The 19,171-nt window shown below is 37.0% G+C and overlaps 1 protein-coding gene across 9 annotated transcripts in view; it reads right to left on the bottom strand.

Annotated features, from left to right (window-relative positions):
* Positions 1-367: 367 nt before the first annotated feature.
* Positions 368-19,171, bottom strand: part of LOC5565862 (transient receptor potential-gamma protein) — a 535,758-nt gene continuing 516,954 nt past the window's right edge. For all 9 annotated transcript variants that reach the window (XM_021847945.1, XM_021847940.1, XM_021847939.1 and 6 more), the window contains one exon: positions 368-2,585. In XM_021847945.1, coding sequence (XP_021703637.1) covers positions 2,169-2,585 — 417 coding nt within the window. In that variant the 3' untranslated portion in view covers positions 368-2,168. The remainder of the gene's footprint in view (positions 2,586-19,171) is intronic.

Here is a 19,171-nt window from a genome sequence, read left to right on the forward strand (position 1 = left end):
GTATTGCCACGATTAATGCGTTATATGTTTAGATTTAGTTAGGTTAAAAAAAACTTATTAAAAACTTTTTTTTTCTCTTATAAGCAGGTGAAATCAACTCACCTGTAAAAAAACTGAACTGCTACGGCAAATGAAATGTAATATGTTGTTAACAAAATGTTAACAAAATCTTAGATTTGTGTTACCTAAATAGGATGATAGTGTTGTCTAATAACACAGAACACCTAGATATAAGAAATAATGAATGTAATGTTTGGAATGATACTAATAAAAAAATTTAAAAAAAAAATGTTTAGTAGTCGAAAATTGGAAAAATGCTACATCAAAAGGCTTTCTTTCTATAGATCAATGAATCCCAAATCACTCCTTCAGTTGTTTGTTTTCTTATTCCTTGTTTCAATTTCCTATAAACAATCTGCTTCTTTTGATTTTCCTAATTCCGTAGCAATTTCATCTGCCTTCGTCTATTAACGATAATGTTCAAATTATGCTGTTGTGTAACCAATGACTGGAATATTACGTCGATAACTACCATTAGTAATATATAATATACTGAGTGTATGTCTCTCTACTGACTAGTTGTTTCCAGTTTTCTCCATTGTTTGGTTTTTAGTGTTATCTGTTTAACTTTCTTGCTTAGCTAGGTATAAATATTTTCTTTACCTTCGATAGTGTCATTTTAGCGATCGTTTTGGATGATCTATGTCTGTTTTGTTTTTTGGTTGATTAATTGCATACTGATCTTCACGTGCGAGTCGAATTTCTTTCAAAGTAACTTCCTAAACTGATTTATTACAATAACTAGATTATCCACCAATTTGATTTATGCGAAACGAGATTTGAGTTCGCCCCAATTTTCCATCGCAAGAACGGGAAAACTTGGAGCAAGGCCAGCTCTCATCGCATCGAGACGTTTCGTGAGATCTACTTGTTCAACAGTACGTACGTTTTGTTTTTTATTATGAAGAGTTATTATTCAATCCATTTTGGTTGGTGTGAATAGTCGCACAACTATGCTCTAGTTGTTATTGTTGTTCTAGGTTTTTATCGTAACATATATCTTCTCAGTAATAAGGCCTCCATTGATTTCTTCGCATCGTTAGTCAAGGAAAATTCCTCGTGTGGTTTGCGTGTTGTATGTGAATCTGCTATCTGCTATCTCTATAATTTCCATATAAACTTTTTATTAGTGAGTTTGTGTGGTCTAGAGGTGATCTGTACATTGAAGGTTGCATGTATTTGGTGACGTTAGATTTGTTTGAACTAGAATGTGGTGTATTTTCAGTGCGACGTTGCAGCTTCTATTTAAAAATCGAACTAATGTTGACTCTTTACTCTGTGTCCACAACAGTTGCAGTTTCTTGGGTGAAACTTATGCCTCTTGTTGTATGTGTGACATTCGCTTCATGAAACACCCTGTGGTAAAAATCTAACATTTTCATTTTTTACTTCTTTTGTGGTTAACATTTGATATATTATCAATGCATCTTCGGTCATCACTACTACATTTTGAATGTTTTTCGACTTAAGAGACGTGGTCCCTTGCTTGTGTATCGTGTGTTTTAAAAATCTCTCCTTGCTATTCTGTTGACTAGTATTTGAATAAGTGATTCAATTAGCTAAATATTTTCCTCTACTGATCCAACTTTTAGCTGGATCGCTAACTTATGTGCAATCGGTAAGTATATGAGGTTAAGTATTCCTACTTCAACATTGGTGGGTGAAGTGATACTTTCGCTTCCGTCTTCTGTCCCTGCTGGAAGATGTCAGCCGAAAGCCTTCACTCACTCAATTAAGTGTTTTGCGCCCAATTCCCATTTTGTTAAGAGTTTTTGTGATCATCGAGAAGGTAGTAATTACATCAAAAAAGTAGCCTCTTGGTTCAACAAGCGCTTAGGCCTTTCGTACTAGGGTAACCCAAAAACGATATCAACACTACATATTGGATAATCGCCAAAAACTGAACCTCTCCGATTCCGATTGGTTTAGAATTTTGCTTTCGATAAGTTTACATCCGATTGGTAAGAATTTGTCCTGTGTTCGAGATGGCAGTTCAGTTGTGTGTTCTTCTCGAGTCCGCTACATGACTAGATAATACTCGCGCTGGCATATACTGCTCCGTTTCCGATAATACTATATACATAACAAGCACCACCGTTGAATAGGCCCTATAACCATCCCTGGGATTGGAAGTGTCCCCGTACTGGAGTGACCCCGGGAATCCTGTAGGAAGGCTGCTGATGTCGCTGAGAGGCTCCACTTGGACCGCCAGATCGTCCACCGGGATTCGTCAGCTCATCGATGGTCACTGCTCGACCCTGTATCCTTAGGAGAGGTTCCGTCGAGCTGATTCTCACGTGCGATGGGTTGTCCACGCTTTCCTCCGTCGTGGAAGGAGTCAACGGAGGTTCCAGCTGATTTTCCATCGAGTTGTGCTGGCTTTGCGTTTGTTCGTGTCGAGGTGTTTTCAGCGGAACGCCGATGTCCTCCGTAGCGCCCTCTACGATGACACCGCCGGCGTTGCCGACCACGCCCTCTTCACAGCCGCTGCGAGACGACGGCACACTAGAAGCACGTTTCAGTACCTGGAAGAGAAGAGAATTGAAATCATTTGAACAGGCATTGCAGAATTCGCTCTCATTTGGCAAACGAAAAAAACATCGCATATGTATCGTCTGTGATCGGCAGTATTTTACCAGTTGTAACAAGTTTGATAAATAGCAGCAGCGAACGAGAGCCCCAAAGAGAAAGAGCGACGATAAATCTATTTTTTCTCACTCATTTACCATTGGGGATCGGAATTGTATTTCATTGGTTGATAAATATTCCCCAAACAGCTGATACCAATAGTGTCCTCCTGGTTAGGAGCTTGTGTATACATATGAGGTTTTATCATTTAAATACTAGTTTATCCTTTATTGAACCACTCTAATAATGATCAACATATTTCAGATCACTCTAATATGAGGTACACTTAATTTACAAACTTGACTGGGTATTCGTAAGTTGAATCTGTTAGTAAAACGAGAGTTTGCCTTTTGGAGTCTACTTGTAGGAAATCAATTTTATTATTTCGAGAAATTATGCGTTTTTAGAATCCTAACAATATTATTGATTTATTTGTTTCTTAATCAGACTAACAAGCGTGCGAATTAGGGTCTGCCAAGAATTCCTTGAAATTTGGGCATATGGATCGTCATGAGTAAATAGAAATCAATTCATCAATTACCCTACGACCACATTTTTACGACCTAAATTCAGATTAACGACCGTTTTTATAAATGATCAATATCTTTAAAAGTATTCAAAATACAGGATCATGATGTTCAGCAAAATTGTTCAGTAGTTTAAGGGCTAACATATGGTGGTCATTGAATTGCGGAATTCTGCCACTAGGTGGTGCTAGTGAGCATCGAAATTTTCTTTTGCGGATAGCTCAGGACCATGACCACTTAGAAAGATGGCGCCTTCAGTAAAGTTGTTCAGTAGCTCAAGGACTATCATTATAAAAACTATGAGATTCGAGATTTTGCCACCAGGTGGCGCTAGTGGCGCAATTTCACTTAAGCAGTGTTGCCCGCTACGACAAAATGTTGAACCCTTTATGAAAAACTGGATTACAGTTGAAGAGTATTGCTATGTTGCTAAGCATTCTATTTTTCTGTTCCGCTTAAATTGTATGGTTTTGATCGTTTCTTTATTCTGCTTAAACAGTGTTGCCAGCCACATTAACAATTGTGATTCGGCCGACTGTATGGCACACAACACTTCCTCCAACTTTGGTGAAAATTCGGTATCGTTATCCTTAAAATTTTTTGGTATTTGCATATCACACCCCCATAAAATTGGCTCTTTTGATAGCAATCGAGCAGTGTTGCCATCTATTACCAAAATATGAAAACTTGAATGGCCATTTTGGAAAGGTCTTAACCAGGTATTGAAAATGCTCAGCTCATGAGCAAAAATCAGTCTATTTTAGGCACACTTGATGATCAGCTAAGGGGTAGGCCGTGATTTGCCAAGCTCGCTGAGCGTTGACGATCATCGATCGTGAATTTGAAAATATTCTAACGAGGGAATCAAAAGTTATCGTGATTTTAAAGTTTTGAGCTACTATGGAAGGGATATTCACATTAGGGCAATTCAAATTTTAAAAATGTTTGAAAATACAATTTCCCATATGCTCGTTACCATCCTTACCATAAAAATAGTGTTCTGTGAAATTTTCAGCTTTCTAGGTGGTGATTTAAAGGTGGCCCAAAGACAATGTTGGTTTATATGGAAATTACTAGGGAGAAATTTTGAGATATGTTCCAAACACGCTAGTACTGTAATGTAAGTAGAAACTGATCATCCCATATTGAAAACTCATTCTTCAAACCTCAATGAAGAATGTTGCTGAAGAAGCAAATCCCTTTTGAGCTAGTTTTGTTTGGGATTTTTGTACATGTTTGCAGGGCTATAATCTCATATTAAGCAAAATAATAGCAATCAAACTCATGAATTACTCTTTTGCTATCCGTCGGATTGAATTGCTCTCTTCAGCAAATTTCTTTATTATGGTTTGAAGAATGAGTTTCCACTATGGGATGATCAGTTTCTACTTACATTACAGTACCAGCGTGTTTGGAACATATCTCAAAATTTCTCCATAGTAACCTACATTGTCTTTGGGCCACCTTTAAATCACCATCTAGAAAGCTGAAAATTTCACAGAACACCATTTTTATGGTAAGGATGGTAAGGAGCATATGGGAGATTTGATTTTCAAACATTTTCAGCTTTTGAACCGCCCTAATTCACATGCTTCAAAATACTCACCAGCGGTGCATTATTTTTAATTTGTAAACCAGCCAAATAATCATCAGCTTTGCATTAAGCATTCAAAACATGTGATGTCCAAGTATCTTCTCTGTGAATTTGAAATCATTTCTTCGATACAATCAGAAGGAACAGTGGTTTGTATATGTGCCATTGTTTCTTTGAAGTTCAAATAAGACCTTATTTATATGGCTTTATTATATTAACTAGTGGTCCCGGCAAACTTTGTCTTGCCATCAAGTAGGCTGTTGAAAAACGATTTTGATCGTCCCATATAAAATGACAGTTTCGTTCGCGATCGTTTTTTCAACTTTCCCGGTAAATATCTTGGGTTTTTATACACACAAACACGTCGGAACCCTTGACGAACAAAACTGAGAAAGAATCATTCAAATCCGTTGACCCGTTCGTAACCCATTTCGTGACATACAAACACCATTCCATTTTTATTTATATAGATGTAAAAATTTTACAAACAAAAATGTCCATAGGATTGACACTCGGTATTCAAAAGATATAGCTGTCAAGCTTCGTAGTTAGTTTTAGGAAACTTTATCGAAACATAACATAACTGGAGAACTTAGAAGTTTTGGACCTGTTTTTAAGATTTATTTTTGATCGTTTAATATGGTCTCCGCAACACACATTTTATCATTACGACACAAATTAACTTTACAGATATGTATTAAACTGGTATTTTAATGAAAAAAGGCAGTGCTTCATTTCAGCACAAACAAATGGGTTCGTTTTTGAAAATTTTGTTTTATTTTCGGCGTTTTGTTGGGCAGTGCTTCGTTATAGCCCGAATAAGCGTATTGGTGAGCCTGAACAAATTGAATGTGATTCCATGTTGCTCAGTCGAGTATGGATTATCAACTAGTGAGATCGTTTTATGCTACTGTTTTAAATAGGCTTTGTATGATGGTTCGCAATTTATTCGTGACAGCGAAGGGAACACGTTTATATGTTTGTTCAAATAATTGTTAGTAGTCAGTTATTGTCGAAATAAATCTTGTTTCATGTTTTCCAAAATATTAAAATGTAGCAAGCCTTATGTTTGGTTTACTTTTACATACTTACACGAGATCCTTGAATTGTTCGATACTATAAGAGTCGACTTTCCATTTAGATACTGATGGATTACTTTTTGGATGGATGTTGCATGATCCGCAACATGCAAAATCTTTGAATGATTTGTCATCTAAGATGTCGTCATATTGAGTCTTCAGTCAAGTTGTGTACATATGAAAGGATTTCTTTTTATATAATTCTTTATGTTGTTGACTTTACTATGTTTAAAGGGAGGTGTAACCAGTGAAAATGAAAAGATGATCCCTAGGACTCTTGTAATTGAGCATTTGTTCACCAAAACGAATCCTGTAATATAACTCCTTTCCATTTTCCAAACTTCCAGTGATTTCTCGTGGATGTGAAGAGGACCCCAACGGCTTTCTCAAAGATAGTGGCACGTAAACATTTCTTCCATAGTCCCAATTGATCTGTATTCGGACGCAGGCGGCGCCGATATTGCTTGGTATAAGCAACGAGAATTTCATTGCTTTACACACTGGTGGTGCAACTTATCCTCAGTAGCATCCGTTGGTTCCTTGTGCAAGTATAGATGTTCTTGTGATCACAAAGAAGCAGCAACGGGCGGTAAAATCACGCTCTTATATCACGTTGACTATCATATTGGCACGAATTTGTTGCATTTGGGAAAGGGAAAAAAACATTATACGTGCTAAATAAATATTCAAAATTTGCTTTATAATATCTCCAACACTTCTAAGTACTCTAGTTACGTTGTCCTTTGATAAAATTTTCTCAAACTAACTGCGAAGATGCTCGACAGCTATACAGTCACCCCACAGTTATGGATAGCACACAGATATGGATCAGAGTTGGATTAAAACGGGAATATCTCATCAAATATAGTTGCAATTACGCAGAACACATTTTACTAACGTGAAACATAAATCGGTACAGCATCGCAATCAATTAAAATATGCTTAAGCATATTTTGTCCGTTCGTAGGAAATAAAATGTCATCCGTATTCCCAGAAGCGTTGATTCATAACTGTAGGGCATTGAAACCCATACCACAGTTATGAATCAAAGATAAGACGATTCCGAAACAAACGCCAAAACGTATGCTTTCACTAGCACACCATTCGTTTACCTCGCAGATAAATTGCTGTTATAGTGTTTTGATCCATAATACGAATCCTTCTCTCCCACTGATCCACATCTGTGGGGTGGACATCGTTTGCAATTTCCATCGAAATCGACACTTTTTCGTAAATAACCGGGTGTTTTGAGGTGTATTCTCAAAAACAACTATATTTAGTAGTGCCAGGGAAGTAATTTTGTTTTGTACAGCGTCACCATGTTTTTTAATTATATATTGTTCTGAAAAATTACCCTTAGTTGATCCATAACTGTGGGGTAACTGTATCTTTTGAATGCCGAGTGTCAGTCTCATGGATATTTTTTTTTGTAGATTATGTACATCAATATAACTGAGCCATATAAATAAGGACTAACATGAACTTCATAGAAAAAATGACGAATATACAAATCACTGTAACTTCAATGTTTTGAATGATTAATGAAAAGCTTTTGGTTACTTGTCTTGTTTACAAATTAGTAATGATGCACTGCTGGTGCATAAATTGAAGCATGTGAATATCCCTTCCAAAATAGCTCAAAACCTTCAAATCACGATAACTTTTGATTCCCTCGTTAGAATATTTTCAAATTCACGGAAAAGATGCTTGAATACTATATCTTCCGAATGGTAGGTGCCAAATTCTTGGACATTTTTTGTGTTAATGACGGTTTCTGGCACACCGTGAGGCGTCTATTTTGTAAATAGAGCGGATTCATGTGACTCGTCTGTAGTCATTGTCGATCGAAGTAAGCTGGCATATTTCAGATGTCACCCATCGACTACCTTAGTAATCCAGTCACAAAGAGTGACAACAGGTAATAAACCCGAGTGACAGAGCCTAGTAGAGCGAAGTGTTTGGTACACGGAGAAATCAGATTACCCAAAAATTAAGTTCTTTTTACTCAAATTTGGGTGAACTGCATTTAGTTTTTACCTACGGTTGGGTTGTTTTGCCTCTCTCGCAACAGCAATGTTGTCAAAAACAGAGAAAGAAGCACTGACCCATCGTCGAAGTTCAATGGAATAAGACAAATTTGGGTTCTATCGAGTTTACCCAACATTAAGTTGTTTTAACCCACTACGGAGACTTCGAAAGCTAACGCTGGGTAGTTTTTTGCACTGAGTTGTTTTTTCGCTGTTGTCAAAGGAGAACTACCTAACGATAGCTTTATGACAGTTTACCCAAATTTGGTTTATCTCACGGAAGAGCAGGAAGTCAGAAGAAGTCAAAGTTGGGTAGATTTGTGGCTCCGTGTAGTCAGTGACTCCAGTCGAGTCGTTTTTAATCGACTCGACTTACAAAATAGGGCACTTAGTCTCTATTCGTTTCGCTGCGTTAGTTAGTTAACGAAAATCTCTATTTTCGATGTTGTGCGATAGAATAAGTTATACCAAATAAACAAATCAATAAATGAAGGACAATTTCGCGAGTAGACATATCACAGAACAACGAGTTACATTTGTAATGTTCTCTTTACTAATTTTGTGGGGAACGTTAATCTGTTAGCCCCACGGGCTGAGAAGGTTTCGTTTAAGGGGGTAGGATCCGTCAATAATTTAATAATTTTCAAAAGCAGTTTTTTCGTTCAAAATCATGAATATTTTCATGAAAATGTGTTCACTGTATTTTATTCACCAACCGATACATAGTGATCAAATTTCAGTTTTGAACAGAAAAATTGCTATTGAAGTTTCTATGACGGACCCTTGAACGTTAAAGTGTCTGGGTCCCATAGTAAATCCCGTAAACGATTGTATTTTGTTAAGCTTGATTACTTTTTGTCGGCAGCTGTTCGGCTTATCCTGCATAAACTAATCTGAATATCCGATCATAACTAAAAACGAGCATGTTTTTCACATCTTAATCGATATTTTCCTTATCATGGGTATATTACCCTCAGTCCCCAATATTGGCACAAATTGATCAATTCATAAATTTGGCTGCTTTCGAGCTATTTGAGCACGTCACAAACCATGTGCTTCCTTGGATGGACCATTTAATTTTCATATATTTGTAAGGTTCCACTCAATTGGCTTAGGCATATTTGCACATTATTTAGTTATTTATCGCAAATTGATCGTTTTCCCAGTAGAAGCAAGACGATATCCTATAAGTGTTCATTTTACCACCCCTTCCCCTTATACTTCTTGACAACAGTGTAAGTTAATGGCAGTTTCAGTATAGTTACACATCAGTTGCAAAAAATGTAAGATTTTTGGGTGATGTGTAATAAACGAGTCACTTGTTGACAGTGGACAACACATGCCAAAAGTTTTTCATACGTATTGTGAACTTTGATATAAAAACTTTAATATTTTACGACTAGTTTTTGTTTTCATAGATATTTATTCAGTGATGAGTTAAAATTGTTCGATTCACAATATGCAGCCTCTCCAACAACTTTTTAATAGTTGTCATAATTTTAGATTGGCTGTCTTCAAACAGTTATTCGGAAGTGTATCAGCCGCAAGATGAAATTAAATGGCGGATTATGATAGGAAAATACATGATTTTGGAATCACAAACAATAAAATACAAATGAGAAACACTGCTGATTTGAGTAACAGTGTTAATTTCCATTTTTTATGGCAGTCACTATGGCATATTATCTAAGAAATCCTGGTATCATGTATAATTCAATTTAAAATAATAAGATACTTCATGGGTGCGTCAATTTTGGGCAATTATAATTATTTATTTCACCACAAATTCAAATCTGCTTGTTAAATTTAATATTTACTTGTGAATAATATTATTTTTGTTTTATGGCTGTAGCGGTCATGCGACTCAAAGGTAAAGGGAGTCTATAGAAGCAAATGATGGAAACGAATAGGTGCATAGGCGTCGCAAGGGAGCCACAAGATTGAAATTTAATTAGGTGGTGAAAATTGAGCAAGCCATTTTAAAGTCAGTAAGCATCGAAGCGTCCTGTATTTTGCCTAGCTTCTCTATTGGAAAAGGGTTGGCTCAAAGCTTTGAGCTTTGCTACCAACACAGGCATGTTGTGATAATAAAAATTCACACAAATGTGTAACAACGATTAGAACGGTCGATTTTTGGAGGTTATCAAAATCAATGATTGTTAAAAATTGGCTGGAAAATTCGATAATTTACATTTTTTTATTTTTAAAAAAAGGCTTGTTCTTCGAAAGCATCATCAATCAGAATCCTGATGGAAAAAATCAAGTTATTTTTGGAGCAACAATTTTACAGATTTAATTAAATCATTTTTCCCGTATATTTTTGAAGAAAAATATTTTAAATTTGAAGGGAATTGATATGAGTAGAATGTGTTGGTTAAAAGTACGTCCTGACGGAAGTACTAATATAGTATTAATCTGAAAAATAACTTACGCCTTCATAGAGTTACTTATTAAGTCCCCACGTCACATTTAAAGCACTATAGAAACACGATTGCTTTATTCCTAGAAGACCTATCAAAGTACATTGACAATCATGAAAATTGGCAAAACTGCTGTAATAAAATCCATTTTATTTTCCATATATCATTTTCATAATATGTTATTCTGAGATTACCAATTGAAAAAATCGGAGAAAACCGTTTACAATTTGCTGTAGAATGATAAATATGCGTACATGATTTTAAAAGTATGAGACTTTTTAGTAAAACTACCATAAACAGTAAAATTTATACTTAAGACTGTGGTTTAAACTCACGATTCAGCTCTCTTTAATACAAATATAGTTTCTTTAGTAATCCAAACTAGTTTTGAACACGCTTTTCACTTTTCTCTGTTGCTGAGAGTGAAAGGATGGTGTATCAGCAAATTTGGCCATAAATGGGTAAATCACAAAAGTTACCTAATGTCAGAGAATGGTGGAATATAACTTTTTTTTAAAGCTATACCTTTAGTCGAATAGTAAAGGATACAAACATACAATTTGTTCATAAAAATTAGGATTTATGTTTTGCGAAAAATAATGTTAAACTATGACGAACAGCTTTTCGTAGGAGTTTTTTGAAAAACTATTTTGCTCTTCAACCAAAAGCATTTTCTAAGATTTTATATTTTCATAGCATTATAGAATAATAGTTCAACGGTACACAGAAAACCGTTTACGATTTTATCAATAAATAAAAAAGATATAGCATAAACAAAGTGTCCACTTTATAAAATGAACAGTCCTTAGCAGGTGTCGCTGAACATGAAACATGTATTAATATTAGCAAATAAACACATTTCAATTATGTAACCCTTGGTGGTACTGTGGTAAAGCGTCCGATTCTTAGGATAGAGGTCCCGTGTTCGAGGCTTGGTGGAAACTTTTTTTTATTTTCATCCAAGTTTGTTGACATCGTATGTCTGATCGCAGAATGACTGAAAAAGTAGTGCCAAGTACGCATATAGCCTCCACTTTGGTAGGTATATAACCTTTTCGTGCATCCTATACGATTGAATTGATTCATATAGAATGATGTATAACAAAAGTTATACCAACCAAAATGTTGACTGGGGTGTACCTACAACATTTTTCTTGTTACAAGGGTTCCTATTGTAACTAATGAAAATGTTACGCAGTCATTGCTGTTGCTTACTTGTAACAATGTGTGATGCTTGGGCAACCACTTCGTCACCTTGTATTACACAGCGTAACAAAAATGACATGTTTGCTTGTCTAAAGGATCAAATTATGTGTCTCTAGTAGATATGGGGTTGCTGAATCTGGTGCCATTCTCAGAAATGTTCCAGCATGTCACAATTTTTAGCTACAGGTCGCCAAAATTGTATAAAACACTGGTTTTAGTAATGTTTACATGAAATTTAAAGTACCGTAAAACGGGGTAACTTTGATAGTTTTTTCGAAGAAAACTTGAATATTTATGCATGCTGTTTCAAAGAATTTTAATTCATATTTTTAAAACAAGTACTGGTATCCTAACTATCGATTCCAGTTGACCGATTTCCAAAAGATTTATTCTTAATGGATATTTAATTTTTCATATAATCGAAAGTCGGTTTTCTGTTTTGGGGTAACTTTGATAATGGAGCACCACTCGAACAAAATTGAATGAATTACAGAACATTTGTAGGGCGTTGCATATCTTTAGACGTTTAACGCTATATGGAAATTTCTGACTTAGATTACAAAAATGGTCCCAGTTTGTAGAAATAGTATTCGCTAAGAGTTTTGAGACCGAATTCGAGTTCTACTATAACTAGGCTATCAAGTATAAGTGACGAATTCATTATGACTTCATCAAATAGTGCTCGTAGAACAGATTGTTTGAGAGCATTTCAAAATTGCTAAAATCTTATAAATTTTCCATATATGCATATAAATCCTCAAATGTACTTGATTCCAACGGAAATAGCTTTAACATGAAGTGTCATACTAATACTCTTTACTTTGGCATTCGTTTTGCTTAACAGATTTACAGGAACTTTGTTATTTCGTTTAGTATGTTGAGAGTCTCGCATTATCAAAGTTACCCGCATTATCAAAGTTACCCCGTTTTACGGTACAATTTATCATACTTTTTTTGTAATCTAATCCACCAAACATGCAAAATAGAACTTGGACTTTCATTTCAGACATAATTTGATTGAAATTGCGCGATTAAATTTTGATTTAACCGATTTTTTCAACATGCTACAAAATTCTTCGTTTCTTCTAAATGGCAAAATACAACAATTCTCTAAACCATCAAAAAATAACTTTTCCGTATCGAAAGTAATACAAACTTTGATGATAAGTATTATTATACACATAAAGTTTGAATTCTGTGGCAAATTAAGCCAATATATTACCTAACAAGCTGGCAAACTTGCATGCAAGTTGGCTGAAATAGTCATTTTTTGCATTTTCAACAGTCAATATCTCAAAAACTAGACGTGTTATGATATTTCTGAAAACGGCAATGGATTCAGCAACCCTTAATTAAGTGAATAGCGGTATTTTGGTGCAGGAGACAAAAACGTGTTCCACAGTGTTACGGGTAATGGATACGAATGAGTTGAAGCAAAGCTTGTCACTCTGGATATTACGCTACTGAAGAATCATGATTATTACTCCAGGAACCATGATTTGCGATCCTGATATTATGACCTATCCAATTTATAAATTTCGTTATTTGTAAATCATGATTTGGGCACAGACAAACAGACGTCACACTCTCATCATTGTCCATCGACCAACCTTTTAACGGTCGATTCAAATATATTATAGTTGGTCAATCCACCATCCGTAGCGTTCGCATCGTTTTTGTTTGCGTATGACGTTTATAAACTACCGCCACCTGTTGGCCTATCGGCCAAACACACCGATTTTAGCATTGGGCGTACATGTTCTCTCGACTATGAAAATCATCATCGCAATTTGTTCTAAGTGTTACGTCTGTTTGTCTGTGATTTGGGGATCAGATTTTTCCGTGAAGTTAAGCGAAATCTACTCACATGTTGTCAAATCAACCTGAAGTAATGGAAATTGTTTCTTACAGTATGGCCCATAAAAAAATACGAAAATTGTTTGAACGTGAATATACCATCAACAAACGTTATTTTCATTGTTTTTGATAGTAAATGTAATATCTGATTATTGTAGTATATTCTGACACAACTTCGCTATCCAGGACAATTTTTAGTCATATTTTTCTTGCTGTCCTAAATAATATAATAAAGCAAATAAGTTCAAAGGTTTTGTCCGCCCAAAGCTAGAAACAGCGTCTGATTGTCGTATACTCTGGTGATTAACTTTCCACCTTCAAAAATCACACTTTATTGTTGAAAATTTTAGTTTGTTTGGTATCAGAGAAGGGATGAGTTCTAAGAGAACGTGTTTTTCACGATCACAATAAAATATTTTGCCAGGGTCATAGTTTGCAGGCATTTGCGTCTCATAGATTTGATATGCCTTTATTTTGTGTTAACCCTCTAATACCCAACCCCGCCTTTAGACGGAATACACTTTGGAATTTTGTGTATTTTTTCGTAGCTCGGAAATCAAAATGATTTTATTTTTGGCTTAAACCTTGACTCATAACACGCACATAAGAAAAGTTTTTATGGCTTTTGAAACTTTTTGTAGTTTTGAAAAATTGTATTATTATATAACCTACAAATGTCTGGTGTTCATTTAACGTGTAATATGTAAAATCGTACTTTTTATATTTTTCTACTATCAACCTATCACAGAAGAAGAGTTTGGTGGTATTGAAATTATTTCAAACCTGTTTTTCCGCTAATAACACGGAAAATAAAAATATTTCCAGAAAAATATTAAAAATTTAATGTTTTTAAAAGTACCGTAAATATTTGAATTTTTATTATTGCCAAAAATCAGTCACTGTAAGAGGCTTCATGAAAAAGGATAGGGATGTTCAAAAATAAAAATTATAAAAATTTAAAATCAAAATCCATAGATTTGCGAATAAAAATAAATCATTGCCCAAAATGTGTTTAGAATGATTTTAGATAACCAAAAATTATATTTAGATCGAAAACAAAAATTTGGGTATTAGAGGATTGAACTTGAATAAAAAATAAATAGGGCGACCTATAACAGATATTTCAGGATGAAATTTGTTCCTTTGGTTAGAGACAACTTATATCACTACTAGCTCAAAGGTTTTGAGCAAAACGGAGCCGCTTATCACACTTATATAAAGGTTCAACCAAAGCTCTCCAAAATGAGCCGTTTTTTCGAAAATATGTTTAAGTCTCCAATTACCCAGGTATGAACCAATTCTATCATTTAATATGGGCGTATGCTGGAGACAAGGCCTGTGAAGAATTTCACGCCATCGTTGATGTTTTAGAAGCTTTCATCACACAGATATTGAACTCGACGTCCGCATGATAAAATATGAAGGTATGCTTCCAATTCCTCTCTGGTAAGGTGAAAGTAACAGATAAATATCATGCCCAAAGCGAAAAACAGGGTCGAAATAGATTCAACAATACAAGTAAAGAATAATATATATGTTTTATTCACATTTTCTATGTAAAAAACTACTATAGAATATGATATGACAATTTTCGCATTTTTTTTATGGGCCATACTGTTTATGTAAAATTATGTATTTCTCGTTGTGTTGGTCAGGGAATTGAAAAGGAAAAAAAAACGACACCTACACGTTAATGCATCCAGTGGACAATTTGTCCATTGAAGGAAGGAATTTCATTAAATGACTTTCGAAAATCAGTAATGAATTTTTTTTTATTTTATTAGAGAGCTTTTAATCATCTCGTGATCATTCACCTCTAAAGAAAATATCATAAAATATAACTTAGCTTTCTTGTTCTGTTGTCTATCTGTCGTTTCTGCCAACTTCGATACTGTGTTGTTTCTCCTTCCTTCGCATGACTCGCTTTGTTGTATTTCTGTTCACTGATATCTTCTATTTGTTTCCACTCGTTCATTATTTCTTCTCTTTTTGTCTGTTGCTTAGTTTTTCTTCACTTTCTTGATGGTTCCCCTTGCTTCACATAATTAATGTTTTGTTGTTCTTCACTCACTGTTTACTATTGGTTTCTTTTTTTCACTATTTCTTTGCTCGATTACACATATTTGTAAATGTTGGTGTCACGCAAAAACTTCAATAATTTTTCTTCATTTTCACTGTCACAGCTAAGCGCAACTCGAAGGCTGGTTGGATCTATACAGTGTTGCCTTCTAGCTTCGTCGTATTTTCTGCATTCTAGTATAAGGTGCCGGACATCTAGCGTAGTCCCACAGCAATCGCAGACTGGAGGACATGTCCGTTTGAGTAAAAATTCGTGGGTTATCCTTGTGTGCCCAATGCGTAATCGGGTGAGCACGCGCTGATCAATGGGGTTTGCATGATCGGGCCACTTCTCCGTAGTAAACTAAACTTCCCTGAGTTTTACGTCTCGAAGCAGTGACCATTGACTTTCCCATGATTGTCTGATTGCTTGCTTCATTGCCTTTTTGGTGTCTTTTCCTGGAAGTGCAACATTCATCGGAGTTCTATGCCTACCTGCATCGGCAAGGCGATCTGCTTCCTCATTTCCAGCGACACCTGCATGCCCTGGTATCCAGCACAGATATACCACACGGTTGTGCAGTGCATCCTCGATTCCTTGGATCCACGGATGTTGAGATTTGCCAGATTCTATGGCTGCTAAACAGCTAGCTGAGTCTGACAGAATAAAAAGCTCTTTTGAGTTTTCGACGAGGTTCAGTGCCAATTTTATTGCGAACGCTTCTGCTGAAAAGACACTGCATTGTGGAGGAAGGCCAACAGACCTGGAAATATTTTCGCCAAACACTCCTGCTCCGGCAGTACCGTTGCTTTTTGATCCATCTGTATAGACAACAGTATATCTGTTGAATCGACCTGATAGGAGCTCATGAACGATGGGGCGTACCATTTCCGGGGGGTCGCCAGCTTTAACCTATTGTTTAACAGTCCACACAACTTGTGGTTTAGGCTTATGCCAGATTCTATCAGTTAGACGAGTTCGAATGCTGATGTTTGGGGGTGCTATATTAATTGCTTCCTCCAGACGACTGAATACTCTTTGTATTATTGGTAAATCTCTAGCAGCTTCGTTTTTCTCTAATATGCGGATAGCCACTTGGGTTACGGATTGCAGTACAAGGAGATGGAAGGGCAGTGTGCCTGCTTCAGACATAACTGATAGAACCGGACTGGTGACAAAGGCGCCAGACGCGTATCGAACCATCTGGTTGTAGATAGGTGAGAGGATTTTTATAACTGCGTTCTCCGCTCTGCTGGTAAGTCCGATGCCATATAAGAGACGCGAGGTTATTATTGCCGATCCTATACGAAGTAGGGAGGTGCGATGTCCACGAGGAAGTCGGTTCCCGATAATTTTTAAAATCCGTAGTCTGGATTCGCAGGAAGATTTTATCGTTTTGCAATGTTGTCGGAAAGTGAGTTTTCGATCGATGGTGATTCCAATTATCTTAAGCTTATTTGTCTTTGAAATAGGTACTTGGTCAATGCAAATATTGTTACGAGGTGCTCTGCGAACATTGGGACTTCCGTAGAATATTTTTGACTTTGAAGGTGAAATTCTAAAACCGACACTCTTAGCCCATTTGCTAACCGCCTTCACTGCAGCCTGTAGTGTTCGGTAGAGCGTTTCTTCCTTTCTCCTTCGAAAAAATGTCATCAGCATACAAGAGAATTTCGACTGCATTTGGAATCACACGAAACACCGGTTGAACGGCCACTAAAAACAAAGTGACTGAAAGCACTGAGCCTTGTGGAACGCCGTTTTCAAGTGGCATTATGCGTGATAAATGTCCTTGCACTTGAACTTGGAACGTTCTATCAGTAAGAAAGCTGTTCAGAATGTTGAACATACGACCACCAATACGCCATTTCCGAAGTGTGCGGAGGATGCCATATCGCCACGTAGTGTCGTATGCCTTGGAAAGATCAAGCGACGCAACCAGGCAATGTTCGTTGTTTTCGGGTAGCGATCTTTCAAGTTCAGCAAGGTAGGTATCCGTACCGTAACCAGCTCTGAAGGCGTGCTGTCGCTTGTCAAGTCGGCCCTTCGATTCAAGCTCAGTCATCAGCCGCCTATTCACAATACGCTCAAAGACCTTTGCCATACAGTTGATTAAAGTTATGGGACGAAAAGCAGCCGGTCCAGAATCGTTGGAGTTTGGTTTTGGGATCGGCACAATTATCCCAGTTCGCCAACTAGCAGGGAAAACGCCGCTATGCCAAATTCGGTTGAAGAGATCCAACAGTGCTGATTTTACAGATAGCGGTATTCGTTGGAGCATCGGATATCCTATAGAATCCGGTCCTGCAGATGTACTACGACCTTTGTCGAGTGCCCACAAGAGCTCATTCAAGGTGAAGTCGCAGTTGTAGATATCTTCGGTGTTCGGCAAGACATTCATGCGATTTTGTTCAGCTTTTTCCTTTGCCCTTTGAAACAATGGGGGATAGCTGGTACTCGCAGAGATCTTGCTGTAGTGCTGTGCTAGCTCTTCTGCCACTTCTTCCACGTTGTCCGTGAATCCGCTGGATCTTTTAATAATGGCGGTATTATTTTGCTGCTTTCCTCTAAGCTTGTTAACTGTCCGCCACATGTCCTTAGCCGTAGAATTTGGGGTTATTTTAGCCACAAAATTTTCCCACGATTGTGTTTTTGCGTTTTGGACTACTTTTTTTGCTGCCGTTCTTGTCTGTTGGAATTTTTTAAGGGCCTCTGTTATATCCGAATTTGTCTTCTTTTTGCGTTTTAACGTTCTCAGTGCCTTTCTCCTCTTTTTAACGGCTTCTTCTACTTGTGAATTCCACCATGGGGCTGATTTCGGACCGACTCTGCCGGATGTTCGGGGAATACTTGCTACAGCTGCCGATAGTAGTCGGTTAGCGAACTCGTCTACTCCGATATCCTCACCAACTTTTATGCTATTAGCGATTGTTTGTTCGAACGTTGCCCAGTCAGCTTGATCATAAAGCCATCGCCTTTTTTTGGTCAAGGAATGTGACCAACCACGGATTGAAACAGTAATAGGGAAATGGTCACTGTTGTACGTATCTGTGAGAGTACGCCAAACATATTTGGCGGCCAGTGCTTCCGAGCAAATCGTTAAGTCTATAGCTGAGGTGTGACCAGTAGCTGGGTCGATTCGGGTATGCGTTCATCATTAAGGATTATCATTTGTTTTGTAAGTGACTTCTCAGCTATAAAACGACCTAATGAATTTTCTGTTTGGGAGCCCCAAGCCATGTGATGAGCATTGAAATCACCCAGTATTAAAGCTGGTCCCTGCAACTGCTCAAAAAGTTTGTTCATTTCTGCTTGGCATTGTTGAGTACTTGGAGGCACATAGACACATAGACACATAGACACCACAGTTACGGTTGTCGGAAGGTGGATGCGGACCGCGATAGCTTGAAGGTTGCAATCTAACTGGATGCGTTCAAACGAAACTCCCTCTCTGATAGCGAGGCCTACTCCCTGTTGCCAGTATTGGCAGTTACCCGTCTGTAGGATAAGGGTATAGTTGCTTCCGACAAAGTGGGAAGGGACTGACCGACTGTTCGCTTTAGTCTCTTGGAGAGCGATCACGAGCGGTTCATATTCGTGGATCAATTGTTTCAACTCGTTTATGTTGGCACGCAAGCCTCTGATGTTCCACTGCAGTGCATAGCACTTGTCAGCTTGACTGTTGCTTTTAGTCGAAGAAGACGACGACGATGC

The sequence above is a fragment of the Aedes aegypti genome, chromosome 2, assembly GCF_002204515.2.
Source record: "Aedes aegypti strain LVP_AGWG chromosome 2, AaegL5.0 Primary Assembly, whole genome shotgun sequence".
Taxonomy (NCBI): domain Eukaryota; kingdom Metazoa; phylum Arthropoda; class Insecta; order Diptera; family Culicidae; genus Aedes; species Aedes aegypti.